At 34.0% G+C, this 15,152-nt stretch overlaps 1 protein-coding gene and 2 non-coding genes across 3 annotated transcripts; 2 read left to right on the forward strand and 1 right to left on the reverse strand.

Annotated features, from left to right (window-relative positions):
• The first annotated feature begins 1,632 nt into the window (after positions 1-1,632).
• Positions 1,633-1,939, forward strand: LOC148787555 (signal recognition particle RNA). The gene has a single exon (XR_016066573.1).
• A 2,083-nt stretch (positions 1,940-4,022) lies between these two features.
• On the forward strand, positions 4,023-4,329 carry LOC148787556 (signal recognition particle RNA). Its single transcript, XR_016066562.1, has one exon.
• Positions 4,330-11,149: 6,820 nt separating this feature from the next.
• Positions 11,150-14,455, reverse strand: LOC105166495 (NAC domain-containing protein 46). Its single transcript, XM_011085872.3, has 3 exons — positions 14,177-14,455; positions 12,269-12,552; positions 11,150-11,957 (listed from the first exon to the last, which is right to left on the reverse strand). Exons 1-3 carry the CDS (start codon positions 14,355-14,357, stop codon positions 11,268-11,270), a joined length of 1,155 nt encoding a protein of 384 aa, XP_011084174.1. The 5' UTR covers positions 14,358-14,455; the 3' UTR covers positions 11,150-11,267.
• Positions 14,456-15,152: the final 697 nt, after the last annotated feature.

Raw genomic sequence — 15,152 nt, forward strand, 5'->3', positions numbered from 1 at the left:
ACAAAATTAGGTGCTCTTACCGAAAGTCAAAAAATACAAAGTTCAGGACACCCGACGATGTCAGTTATCACTTGTGTATGCGTGGATTTATGCAAGAATATATTATAATTAGACTTCTCATGGTGATGTTGTGACTGTCCCTTCAGTGCCGGAGGAGCAAATCCCAGCTACTCATGATCGAGGGTAATTATTCACACCGATGATGAACAACAAATGGATTGGGCGTAAATGATGGTTTTTTATGTAGTCGGGCCGTGTTATTTTTCTTCTTCTCACAATAGTATGTCTGATGATGGTACGAGGACCTGCCCTATTAATGTTGGTCCTAGTTCATATTATTGTGTCGGTGACCCCTATGATTATGAGTTAGGGTTGGCAGACTGTTTTTATGATGTGCATGTTGTCGACCAATTATTGTGGAACGGTTGCATCTAATCTCAATTGATATCTATTGCTGAGTTGGTGGATGTCAAGCAGACGGTCATATTTCTGAGCGATCATATGATAGAATATCTCAGAGGGCTAATAAAATATTGTCTCTCGATCACACCCTGCCAAGAGATTACTATAGCATGAAAACGTTGATAAAGGATTTGGATTTACCCGTTGAGAAGATTGATCCACCTCTAGAATATTAATGAAGCACCTTTAGTGTCATTATGCCTAGCAGTCGGTCATGGGTAATATCACGTCGCAACAAGGATTATAAAGGAGGGACGATTTCACTACCTCATACTATACCGTTTAGAAAGCGATAAGGTTAGAAACATACAACCATATGTAAATAACTCGTGCACGTACATGTTGTTCGTATCTAAGTTCCAAAATGCAGTGAATAGGTTAGGAGAATGTTCCCGAGACCATTACTATCACTAACTTTTTGATTCAAGAAAAATGTCTATACATTAGACGATTCCTAAAATATTTTTCGCCGATGTTGTGGTACTATGAACATAATTTATTTTTTGTCAATATATATTTGATAAAATCTTGTATATTTATATAGAAAAGTTCCACACCACAATAAGATTTTACGAGGGTAAAGTTCCTATATTTCAATGCAACATGATAAACAATTAGCCATCTACTTCATTAGATGAAGTACTACCTACATCTCATATTAATATGAGTGTTTGGAAATGGATAATCTATGTTATTTACATTTTTTGATTTTCTCGGAATAATATACGGTATTGCTAAACTTAATAATTTTTAAGCTTGATAAAGCACGCAAAATTTTATATACAATGGTGGTAGATTTAAGTGGGAGGAATAAGAAAATTGTATATATGTATATACATATATCTTGTATTAGCTACCGAATGGAAAAACATAATATATCAAATGAAATATACATTGTTATACGTTTTATGCTCGAAACTTCATGCTTGAAAAATGAATTTCCTACAAATTTATGCATGTGACAATCAAGCAAAATAGAGTCAAAGAGTTGATGTTCCAAAAATGACGAATTCAAATAACGTTTACTTACATTACAAGTTTAGAAGAATAAGTGATTTCACATTAGTTTCCAATTAAAAATGGTGAATGAAGATAATCAATTCCATCCCACATTGTTCGAAAATTATTTCTGCAATTTATTAATAAGGAAATCAACAAGCAGAACTATATGTCGAGCTCGGTTGCGTGAGCTTATAACCTAAGCGGGGATATCAAAGTGGTTGAACATTGAGCTTACCCAACTAGTTGGGACCACTGGTTGCTAGATGCTGGCATGCCCGTTCCGAGCTAGGAGTTTGGACCATGTGGTCTAGGCCAAGGTATGGACTTCGTGGCTCTTAAAGTGGAGGGCACTGCGTCAGGCTGGCTTCACAGAGCAGCGAAAACCTCCCGCTCTTTGTAGTGGAAGGATAACGTGCCAGTGCTCCATTGGCTCACGAAAGCTAGATGGGTTGGCCCTAACTGAACAATCACTTTTTTCTTATTTTTTTTCAAACTACAAATTAAATGAATGTGGTAATAATATTTTTTTTAATTTAACCAAACTCACCAAATTGAATTATGAGCTATTCATTACGTAGAATTCAACATACAGTGAGATTTGTCGATCTTTTCTTATTTTCGACATGTATTTGACCATCCTTCAATTTTTTTATGTGCATTTATCTATTTTATTAGCGAAGTAGGTATGGTTCTTGGAACTTCTATAATGCACAAGTTTTCATATATAATGCAATATTTTTATTGCAATTAAAAGTATTGCCATTGTAATTAATCTGTGGATCGTATACACTTGATATTATATATGAAATTGTATGCTACAAAAATATATAATAATGGAGAAGACTGGTAAGTTTACGCTCTCACGTGTTTGATCACGATTTCTCCTAACTAAATATTAAAGCCTAATTGCATAAATCTTTTGTTTTACATAATATTAGGTGAAGAAGGCAACTTCAAATTTACATTTGTTTTTTTTGTTGATCGCTAATACTCTTTTGAATAGTCAATTAACAAAATTTACTTATTCTGGATAGTCACATAATTAAGTATCTTTAATAGGTAATGCAGATTATAGAGTTATAAATTAAAAATTTTAATTTCCTCTAATATTTTAATTGATTATATTGAAATCCCAATATTAAAAGTTAAATTCATTAATTAATATTGAAAAAAAGATTGAGTAAAATTTTGAAATCTAAATTAATTTCTTTATAATCCTTTTCCAAAAATATTTTCAAAATAAATAAGTCAAACAAAATATGCTACCAAGCATTAGTTAATAATTTGAATCAAAATTGTAATACCACTCATGAATCATAAATTGATTAAAGAAATGACATATAAGTTCAGGCTGAGAACTCGTGTCCGTCAATTGAAAATTCCTTTTCGGCATGTTGACCATAATCGAATTTTAGAATACATTCTACGTGGGTATAGAGAAGATACTCGCATAATCCCGGGCTCACTGACCTGGGGCATGTCGAATGGTCTAAGCTCTAATCGCCAAGCAGATTTCAGAATAATGTGGAGGAAAGTTCTACATATGCGGAGCCACCTCTAGAATATTAATGAAGTACCTTTAGTGTCATTATGCCTAGCAGTCGGTCATGGATAATATCACGTCGCAACAAGGATTATAAAGGAGGGACGATTTCACTATCTCATTCTATACAGTTTAGAGAGCGATAAGGTAAGAAGCATATAACCATATGTAAATAACTCGTGCACGTACATGTTGTTCGTATCTAAGTTTCAAAATGCAGTCAATAGGTTAGGAGGATGTTCCCGAGACCATTACTATCACTAAATTTTTGATTCAAGAAAAATGTCTATACATTAGACGATTCCTAAAATATTTTTCGCCGATGTTGTGGTACTATGAACATAATTCATTTTTTGTCAATATACATTTGATAAAATCTTGTATATTTATATAGAAAAGTTCCACACCACAATAAGATTTTACGAGGGTAAAGTTCCTATATTTCAATGCAACAAGATGAACAATTAGCCATCTACTTCATTAGATGAACCTACATCTCATATTAATATGAGTGTTTGGAAATGGATAATCTATGTTATTTACATTTTTTTATTTTCTCGGAATAATATACGGTATTGCTAAACTTAATAATTTTTAAGCTTGATAAAGCACGCAAAACTTTATATACAGTGGTGGTAGATTTAAGTGGGGAGGAATAAGAAAATTGTATATATGTATATACATATATCTTGTATTAGCTACCGAATGGAAAAACATAATATATCAAATGAAATATACATTGTTATACTTTTTATGCTCGAAACTTAATGCTTGAAAAATGAATTTCCTACAAATTTATGCATGTGTCAATCAAGCATAATAGAGTCAAAGAGTTGATGTTCCAAAAATGACGAATTCAAATAACATTTACTTACATTACAAGTTTAGAAGAATAAGTGATTTCCCATTGGTTTCCAATTAAAAATGGTGAATGAAGGTAATCAATTCCACCCCACATTGTTCGAAAACTATTTCTGCAATTTATTAATAAGAAAATCAACAAGCAGAACTATATGTCGAGCTCGGTTGCGTGAGCTTATAACCCAAGCGGGGATTTCAAAGTGGTTGAACATTGAGCTTACTCAACTAGTTGGGCCCACTGGTTGCTAGATTCTGGCATGCCCGTTCCAAGCTAGGAGTTTGAGCCATGTGGTTTAGGCCAAGGTATGGACTTCGTGGCTCTTAAAGTGGAGGGCACTGCGTCAGGCTGGCTTCACAGAGCAGCGAAAACCTCCCGCTCTTTGTAGTGGAAGGATAACGTGCCGGTGCTCCATTGGCTCACGAAAGCTAGATGGGTTGGCCCTAACTGAACAGTCACTTTTTTTCTTATTTTTTTTTCAAACTACAAATTAAATGAATGTTGGTATAATGTTTTTTTAATTTAACCAAACTCACCAAATTGAATTATGAGCTATTCATTACGTAGAATTCAACATACAGTGAGATTAGTCGATCTTTTCTTATTTTCGACATGTATTTGACCATCCTTCAATTTTTTTATGTGCATTTATCTATTTTATTAGTAAAGTAGGTATGGTTCTTGGAACTTCTATAATTCACAATTTTTCATATATAATGTAATGTTTTTATTGCAATTAAAAGTATTGACATGGTAATTAGTCTGTGGATCGTATACACTTGATATTATATATGAAATTGTATGCTACAAAAATATATAATAATGGAGAAGACTGGTAAGTTTACGCTATCACGTGTTTGATCACGATTTCTCCTAACTAAATATTAAAGCCTAATTACATAAATCTTTTGTTTTACATAATATTAGGTAAAGAATGCAACTTCAAATTTACATTTTTTGTTTTTTTGTGATCTCTAATACTCTTTTGAATAGTCAATTAACAAAATTTATTTTTTTTGGACAGTCACATAATTAAGTATCTTTAATAGGTAATTTTTAATTTCCTCTAATATTTTAATTGATTATATTGAAATCCCAATATTAAAATTTAAATTCATTAATTAATATTGAAAAAAAGATTGAGTAAAATTTTGAAATCTAAATTACTTTCTTTATAATCCTTTTCCAGAAATATTTTCAAAAAAAATAAGTCAAACAAAATATGCTACCAAGCATTAGTTAATAATTTGAATCAAAATTGTAATACCACTCATGAATCATAAATTATGAAATAAATGACATATAAGTTCAGGCAGAGAACTCGTGTCCGTCGATTGAAAATTCCTTTTCGGCAAGTTGGCCATCCAGTTCGGACAAAGAATAGTAGCAGGATTTTCTGGCTCCGGGGGAGAATCCTGGGTAGCCAACCAGGCCTTTCTCATCTCTTCGTGTAAACCCTCCAGTGCCTCCAAATGCCACTTCATAAGCACATATTCAGTAAAAAACTAAATAAAACTTTCCTTTAACTCCACAATCACTCTAAAGTGCACAATCCCCTCTCTTTACCTGTACTACCCTTTGAAGTCCTGCTAATCTTCTTGGCAGAGGCAGAAGTTTTTACCTCAGCACTAGAAACTCCCTTGGTAGTCAGGGGGCGAAGGGGAAGATTATCCCCGTTATTATCTTCCTCATCAGAGTCATCTATGCCAATAAACCTTCTCTTGCCCCTTCTAGAGACGCCAACACTTGGAGTACTTTCTTTCTTACCCTCTTAAGCAGCTTCAGTAGGGGTTATTACAGTGACAGGAACATCTATGGGTGTAGAAAATGAATCAGAGACAATAACAGCATCGTCAGACTCATTCAAACCTTGAGAAATGCCTTCAGAAGAAGAAGGTACTCCTAGAGAAACAGAAAAACTGCAATAAGGTGTAACGAAGAAGTGCCGTGGGCATAAGACGTTTGTTGCCCGTAGAGAGAACACCTATCTGAAGCCTATGAGAAGGCATGATTATATTCACTAAAACAATCGAAATAAAGGGTCAGTAAGCGAAACATGAACACTTAATGGATACAGAGATAACATAGATGAAAGTATACCAAGGTAAGATACATCCAGGTTAAAGGAGGCCAGAGACAAACCAGCTAAGAAAAATATTTGCTCGGTCATAAAGACCCCATAATCATATATATTTTAAAAGAGTTTGCTTTAAGAACCTATCATACCAAGAAACAAGCCCAAAGGGATCAAGAGAGGACTTTGTCAAACACCACTTACTCGTGCTATTACAAGACTTATGAGGAGAAGGACGAACATAAAGGAGACACCCTTTTCAATCAATATAAAACTTCTTATTATTAGTCACCAGTTTCAAACCCCTCAACAAGTTAGATAAAAGACGCCTTTCTTCCCAATACTAAGGTTTAATTGGTGAAGGGTGCAAAAATTGTTGAAAAATGATCAATGTGAAAGTAAGTCATCAAGATTATGAAAGCAGAAATAGCCTCAAAGGAACTAGTGGTAAGCCATGATATGCATCATCCTAAGCACCTAAGGATATCTTTAACTAAAGGATGTAGAAGCAGTCGAAGACCGTCCTCAAAGTCAGCAAAAAACAGGGTCCGACGTTCAAAAAAAGAAAGATGTATGTGATATGTGGGCACGGGAGATATGATTTCACAGGAACATGAAACCTAAACCACATATTATCAACATCGGCAGCACTCAAAAAAGAAGAAGAAGTAAGAAAGGGACAAACAGATCCTTCAGACCCTTCCGAAAATAAATCCGCATACCAGACTCCATGGGATCACTTGTAATTGTTCCTTCGCTTGAAGCGCTGGATTGCGACATAAGGAAGGGACGATCCAAGAAGTTAAAGAGTGGGCAAAAAAAGAAACTAACCTGATAGATGGAGGAGATAAAGATTGGCTTCAAAAATTCTATTACAACAAACAAAAGAGTTTGGGAGACGAAGGATTGCTAAACCCTGAAGAGTTGGTATTTAAAGCAAAGGATGGGCGCAAAAATCCAAAAACCCATGTCGCTACCCATTGGACATGACCCTGCAAAAAAGTAGCCACAATAGTGGCACCTGTTGCATTGTGACTGGATGGCAGAACATAGACACCCAGTAAGTAGGAAAACTGCTCAAAGTTTCAAATGAAGGCATCACATCTCCACTTACCCAAATTTAGTACAAACACACTTGGTAAGTGGGGGAAACTTCTGATGTCAGGATATTTCCTACATTCCTTATGAGAGCTTCATAATGTAAGAAAGAAACTGATGAAAGGTCAGGACTAGCGGCAACTCACGAAGGTAGTCACACTTGAAGAGAAGACCTTGAAGGACATAGAATATGAAGGTACTTGAAGGTCACCAGAGACCTCTGATTACAAAGGACAGAATGTCATAAAAGCATTACCAAGGCTGCCCGCACTGTTCTGTTCGTATAGTTATGGTCCCCTGGACTACTTTTTGTCTTTATCTGCTAGATATGTACGGCACATTACCCTCCATTGGATCAAAACTTGATCCAAATAAGCACATGAAATCGTAGAATCCACCAACACATATAAATATGGCTCTCTATCTCCAAAACTAGGTTTGGTCACTCTATATCTCATATATAGTCGCTAAATATTCTTGGGATTCTTACTGACTTGATCATTGAAGAGTCATTGCTTGAATCCCTCCCAACTTGGCTCTAACATACTTCTCTCTTGGAGATTCCCCCAAACTCCATAAAGTCCAGCTGGATACTAGCTCCAGAAACTTTAGTAGCCCTTCCGTGTACCAGCAGATACCTAGGTTATTTTCAGGATACAAAAATATCAAAAAATTATAATACCCCCCATGAATCATAAATTGATGAAACAAAGAACATATAAGCTATGGGCAAAGAAATCGAGTCCGTCCTATTCGAAAAGTTGATTATAACTGAATTTTAAAATGCACTCTAGGTGGGTATGGAGAAAATTCTCGCATCATCCCGGGATCACTGACTTGGGTTGTGACAAATGGTTTCAGCTCTAATCGCCAAGCAGAATCGAGAACTATGAGGAAGAAAGTTCTACATGTGCGGGAGCCACCTTTAGTTTCTTTTGATGCCTAGCGACTGATCATTGGTTATATCACGCTGCAACGAGGATTGTAAAGGAGAGATGATTTTACTACCTCATTCTATAACATTTAGAAACAGATAAGATATGTTAAAATTTGAATTGTGGGGAACAGAGTATATTCATGGTAGTTAAATTAGAGAATGAAAAGAAGTAAAAAATTAGGTTTTATTCATCTCAAACTCAAGTCATTTATTCATCTAAACTCTCAAGTACCAAAGTTACAGAGATATGAGACTATATATAAAGAATAGAGTCCTAGATAAAGAAGAAAACTAACTCACTTTGAACTCTAGTTGGCAACAGACTCAACAAAAATTAAATACTGAAATACTAATAAGAAACAAACACTGAGAACAAAAGGATAAGTATGAGCAGAACTTGATAAGTACAAGCAGAACTTTCAATAGCCCCCCCTCAAGATGGAGCCGAGGAAGCGAGGCCCAGCTTGCAAAGGAATCGTCCGAAGTCAGCAGTAGGTTGTATCAGGATGGCAACATTGTTATCGCATCAGAAGGGAATGGATAGCGGAACGGAGACATGGAACATAATGAAGGCCCACGAGCCAAAAAACCCAAGGCTTACTAAGACCAAAGGCACAACCACTTCAAGGTTACACAAATCACTCAAAGCCACAAAGGCTTATAGAACCACAAAGGCTCTACCAATATTCAAAGCCACAAAGGCTCTACCAATATTTAAAATCACAAAGGCTCCACAAATATTCAAAGCCACAAAGCCTCATAGAGCCACAAAGACTCCACCAATATTCAAAGCCCCAATGGCTCCATCAATATTTAAAAAGGAAATAAGCCACAAAGGCTTATAGACGAATTTTAAAGAAGGAAGAAGGAGATCATCAACGTTCGATTTTGCCAAAGTTCCGTTGACGAACGCAGTTTCATGCAGCGTTGCTCTAGGGTTTCAAAGCAGCAAGCATGTATGCCAGCGGAGGCGTGCTAGGGTTTCAAAGGCAGCGAGCAAATATGTCAGGGGTAGCATTCTAGGGTTTCTAAAGGCTCTCTCACCTTCTTTTTTTTTTGAGAAACCAACTCTGATACCATGTTAAAATTTGAAGTGTAGAAGAGAGTATATTCATGGTAGTAAATTAGAGAATAAAAAGAAGTAAAAAACTAGACTTTATTCATCTCAAACTCAAGTTTTTTATTCATCTAAACTCTCAAGTACTAAAGTTACAGAGATGTGAGACTATATATAAAGAATAGAGTCCTAACTAAAGAAGAAACTAACTCACTCTGAACTCTAGTTGGCAACAGACTCAACAAAAATTAAATACTGGAATACTAATAAAAAACAAACACTGAGAACAAAAGGATAAGTACGAGTAGAACTTGATATGTACAAGCAGAACTTTCAACAATAAGATAAATAACATATAAGCATTTGTAAATAACTCGAGTGCGTCCATGAAATATATCTTGTCCTCGTGTTGTTCATACCTCAGGGGGTAGGTTGGATTTATCCCATTATTATTGTGATAATTTATTTATATTTTGATTTTTAGACACGATAAAATTAGCACTTACAGAGGCTACTGTTCCTATTAGCTTATTTTTATAAGTGTTTTTGTCCTTTAACTTTATGTCATCTTAAATCTTTTTTCCAAGTTTCGCAACTTCAATTCTTTTTTTCCAACCGGAGTTCATTTATACAGACAAGAATGATAAACTCTGACGAAAAAAAAATAACTAAACTCACTAAAACTGAAAAGATACAGTATCAAAATGCTATCCAAAAAAATTAAACAACGTAAAAGTCAAATAACCTAAATTACAGGACCAAAAGTATATTTAACCCTACATACATTTATATATATAACAAAGTTAAAGTTATGAAAAATAAAATATTAGAGGGGTCACACACATATACATATGCTGGAATAAATGCAGAATTGCAGGAGAATTAAACGGATACAGTTGCAGTTTCATAAAGGAAGCTCGGAATATTCAGACAGCCAACCGTATAAGAATGTAATGTTTGTTAGTGATGCCACCTTAATTAATATATAACCTTATAGTCTGGGAATATTAAGATATAATATCCTTTCTAGAAAGAGAATAATTAATTAAGCTCTAATTATGTTTAATTAATCTCTAACTATATATATTTATATCTAGAGTCTTCTAAGGATGTATGTACGTATGTATGTGCTTAAGCAGTAGAAGCAACTCCATATCATAATTGCCTTCGAGTCCAAGACTTTGAGGGCTAGAAAATTTTAAATTCACGGAACTTAATTTAATAATTTAAAGTTACAATAAATTTCAACTCATAATATTTAGTTCGAACTATTTTCTTCATAATTGTGATAATTAATATTAATTACTCCAACTAATATTCGAGTTATCTCAAATCTGCCACTCCATATATGTATCCAAATAATAATTATACGCACCGCACTTTGAACAACTTATTGTTTGTATTGACAATTTTACATATAACTTTTTGTCATTAACTATACCTGGTCACGTTTAACTTAAATATATATCCTCACCAATTAAATTATGAAAATAATTATAGTGACAAAATAGAAATTCTTGCCACTTAATATAGATAAAATTGTATTTTTCATTCCACAGGATAGTGGGTCTACATTTTGGTCTTTCACTTACGTAAATTTTACAATGATCCCAAAATTAATTTTTCTAAACATATTTGGTCTCATAATCCAACTTTCGTAAAATATAAAAAATAAAAAGAAATATCAAAATCCCGTATCCTGCATGTGACCATTATTTTTAGATGAAATGTGGTTTTTGGGACTAAATTTGAGAAAAAATTGAAATATTGGTACCAAAACTGTAGACCCCCATTTTATGAGAGACGAAAAATGTTGAAAAAAATTGCATTTTTTATCCCATATAATAGAAGGGTACATTTTTTGTCCTAAATTGGCTTCTTCTTTTTTTCTCCAACATATTTCTAGTCCTAACAGAGCATTCTACTTTTTTACTGAAGTTGGATTATGGAACTAAATACGTCGAAAAAATCAATATTAGGACTATTTTAAAATTTTTATAAAGTGAAGGAGGAAAAAAGTTGGCCTCATTGTCGACATATGAGACAAAAAATATAATTTTGCACTTAATATATATAATTTGGAAAAAATGCAATTTAGCCCCATATGATATTATAAATATGCAAATTAACCCTATAATATTTATAAATATTCCTGCTGCACTCAAATACTGGCATACAGGCAGAGAGGTCTATACTGATGTGAAGCAAATTAGTTTATATCATGCTTCATATATATTAATATCTCCACAAAGAATCCAAATCTGAAATATTGGGACTGAAAGAGAGATCTTCCTCGCGTTCTTGATCGAATGGGTTCTTGCTTTCATCAATGTCTCCCAGCTGGGACTGAAAAGGGGTTGTCTCAGTGGCCATTTCAGAGATAAGTCCACTGTCTTGATGGCAAGCTATGGAGTTGTTAGGTGTAAAATGCTTCATTTTACTCAACTTCTCAGGCCCCTTCGTACCTGCATCAGGTGCAGGAATCCTTAGATTTACTTGATAATCTGCTCCTTTGAAGGGAAAGTCTGCCAAGATCGTCGAAGTACTGATGAACTCATCTAGGAGCTGGTAAACAAGAGATGGTGATGAATGATGAGGAACCATTGAATTGGAGTCAACAATCTGAGGGCAGAAAATGGGGTTTGGTTCCTGATTATGGGGACTAGAAAAGTATGGGTTGTGGTCATTTTGCAATATTTGTGATTTAGGGTTTATGAACATCAATCTTGGTGAGGAAATATGTGGTTCCGGTTCATGTTCATGAGTTGCAAAACTTGAATTAGGTCTTTCCTTGGTGAAGTTATACTCTGTCAATGGTGGCAGTGTAGGGCTATCCAGCGTAGTCTTTCTTGCTAGTTCTACATGTGCTGGATCTGTTCTGATTCCTTTGTGCTTGTGGAAAACTCTACAGACAACCCATTCTTCCTGGCATCACAAGGTAATGTACAAAGTTAGAGTATTTTATTGGTAAAATCAATACCAATTACTAGGAATGAATTACTGCATTTTACCCCTCTGAGAAAAGATAACATGACCCTCTAAATTTTCAAAAAATAAGCTCATTCTCGTCTGCAAGGATCGTGGGATCACGTCACCGGTTTCTTTTTTAAAAAAGAACTCATCATTAGGGTTTTTTGACCTAGCGATGTATATTTTGATATTTCCAGACACGGATAGCTGTGACGGTGAACAAAAATATAATAAAAGATTCACGATATTATTCTAACAAAAAGTACCTTTGCAGAAATAGATAAGTTGAAATTAGAAAAGTCGCCCTCCAATCTGTATTCATGCATGATCCAATTGGTTTTCTGGCCTTTAGGAGCTCTCCCTATGTAGAAAACCAGAGTCTTTTTCATCCCAACAAGGCAACTGTTTCTTCCCTTGTGAATCTCCTTATCTTTGCCAGTAGCCTTCCAGTATCCTGACTCTGTTGCCCTATTAGTTCTCATGCCTGTTGGGTACTTTCTGTCTCTCTGCCAAAAGAAATACCACTCTTTTTCTCCCCTCTTTGCCGTCTCTGCACATTAATCATTAGTACAACAAAACATGAGTCAATAAATATAAGACAAATCAACAAACATTTACAAACACCTATTTTACTTAATTTAGATGTAAAACGGGAACCATCGATTGGCTGACACACTCTCAGCCCGTCAGCCTACTGAACGTGAGAATTGCCTTGATGGACACACTGAATTAGTCCGGAAATTACAACCAGTTCGAAAGGGAAATTTGCTCGTCTATAAGATATGATCCCTTTTTAAATTTTTATTCCATTTGAATGGAGTATCAAATCCGCGCATTAATTTCTAGTTCAAATGTTATTCCATTTAATATATGCACGTCATGTTTATCAAGTACAATGATTACATTATTTATTTTAAAAAGAAAAATTATATATATACAAATCATGTATGCATTAAATAGAAAATGTAATAAAATTTGAAACAAAAACTCCACCTTCTACCATGGTTTAAAGTTGTGGTATCGAGGATAATATTGATGAGTATTGTTCGGTGTATTGGAATATTATAGAGCGATTCGGAACAAAATATTATACAATCCTCAAAAAATTCCCAAAAATTAGTAAAATTACCAAAAAAACAAAAGTATAGGTATCACAAATTACTACATGATATTATAAACCAAAATTTTTATCATATCAAGCATCCATAAAATTAATTATAGAAGTGCTTGAGAAATTAATACATAAGTTTAAAATATATATACAAAAATGCAACTGCATAATTATTTATAGTTTAAGCAAGATTATTTTGTACGACATTAATATTGATGAAACATGGCACTCGACTTGTTAGAATTAGGCCACAAACTAATGATTAAATCATTCAGTGGCTTCTGCAGCAGGCTGAGACATTAATTATTATCGCGATGGGCACTGGAACTATTCCAACTTTAGCTATAAGTTGCTCAATTAAACTGCTTAATTATTAAATCTACAAGCGGTTGCAAGTTGCTTGATGATTAATTGTGTGAACAGCATGAAAAATTATCTATCTTTATACAGAAATCATCTCAACTATCGCATCAGTCACCCGATAAAATCCGATATTGTCGACGATATATCATATTCAAGCGCTAATATCATTATATCGACGATACCAAATAATTTCAGAGAATATAAAAGATCAGACGATTATATATCAGACCGACACTAGCCGATCCTAATACGTAACGACCGATACTTGATCGATGCCTTCTACTCCTCCTTTCAATTGTTTGTTTCTCTTCCACCACATGCAAAACCAGCAACTTTGGTTATTGAATCAGCTACTCGATTTCAATGGAAATTCTCACCAAAATAACAATACTAGGTACGTCTTGTTAACCACTTGAGATAGTTCATCGCCAAACTCATTAAATCCAATGATCAATCTTCATCAATAATCTCAACCTTCTCATTCTATTACAAGAAAATTGGATTCAAAAGACTGAAAGATATAGAACAAGTTCAAGTCTCAGAAAGAGTCACGAAATCAGCTTTAATCCTCCTCTTAACAGAAAATAAAGAGCTGGCTTTTCAACACAACTTGACATATATATACATATAAATCCATCAACCATCCATGAGGCAACTAAAGTTAAAGAAAAAGATGAAAAGGGGTTGGAAGAATTATTACTTGGCAAATCCCAGGGCTCACACTTATTGAGATGGGCTTCAGCTATGGCCAAGGGTGCAAACCGGGTGTCCATCACCTTCTTGAGCAGGTAGTGAATGATGATCTCCTCATCGGTGGGATGGAATCTGAATCCCGGCGGCAGTCCTGGTGCTGCCTGTGTTACCATGCCATCTGCTTCCATTTTTAGCAACACAGACTGATTATGTTTGGAACTGTCAATTATATATATAGAGAGAGAGTTGGGGAAGGTTTCTTGGGGAGAAAGGAAAATGTTGGAGAGAGTTGTTAATTATTTTAATTAGTATTTGTTAACAAGGGATGGAACCTGTTCGAGTTTTATAATATATATATATATATATATGTAAGTTGTCAGTGAGAAATGGTGGAAGAGAATTCTTCTGTAAGTTTCATACGAGCTTCATTTTATATATATATATATATATATATATATATATTTGGATAAATTGCAGGCACTTTCCGTGAGATTAGGTATAAATATAATTAATTTTCGTTCTTTGATAAACTACAAATGCTTGTTTAATTTTAATATTCGTCTAACAACGAGCTCATTCCAGTAATCTCTTTAAAGTTTTCTTCCAATTTTTATAATAAATTAACCAAAATACCCTTTTAGTATGATTTATAATTTTATATATTTTTAAAAAATTTTAAAATATTTTTATGGACTAATAATCTCCATGAATTATTTATTTTCCCCACGCTCAATTGTTTTGTATTTTTTCAAATATTTTTTTATTTTTCAAAAAATTTCAACAAGAATGAAGTAGTATTGTCAACTAATCATCTAAAGACTGCAAAATTTTTTTTTTTTTTTGCAAAAGATATTTATAAAATTATAAATAATAAAAAAATATTCATAATTATGTCAAATTTTAAAAAAAATAACTGTAATTTACCGATATATATATATATATATATATAATTGATTGTTGAAGGTTTTGTCAAACTGAGGAGT

Source organism: Sesamum indicum, linkage group LG7 (assembly GCF_026168435.1).
Source record: "Sesamum indicum cultivar Baizhima isolate 11 linkage group LG7, ASM2616843v1, whole genome shotgun sequence".
In the NCBI taxonomy this organism is placed as follows: domain Eukaryota; kingdom Viridiplantae; phylum Streptophyta; class Magnoliopsida; order Lamiales; family Pedaliaceae; genus Sesamum; species Sesamum indicum.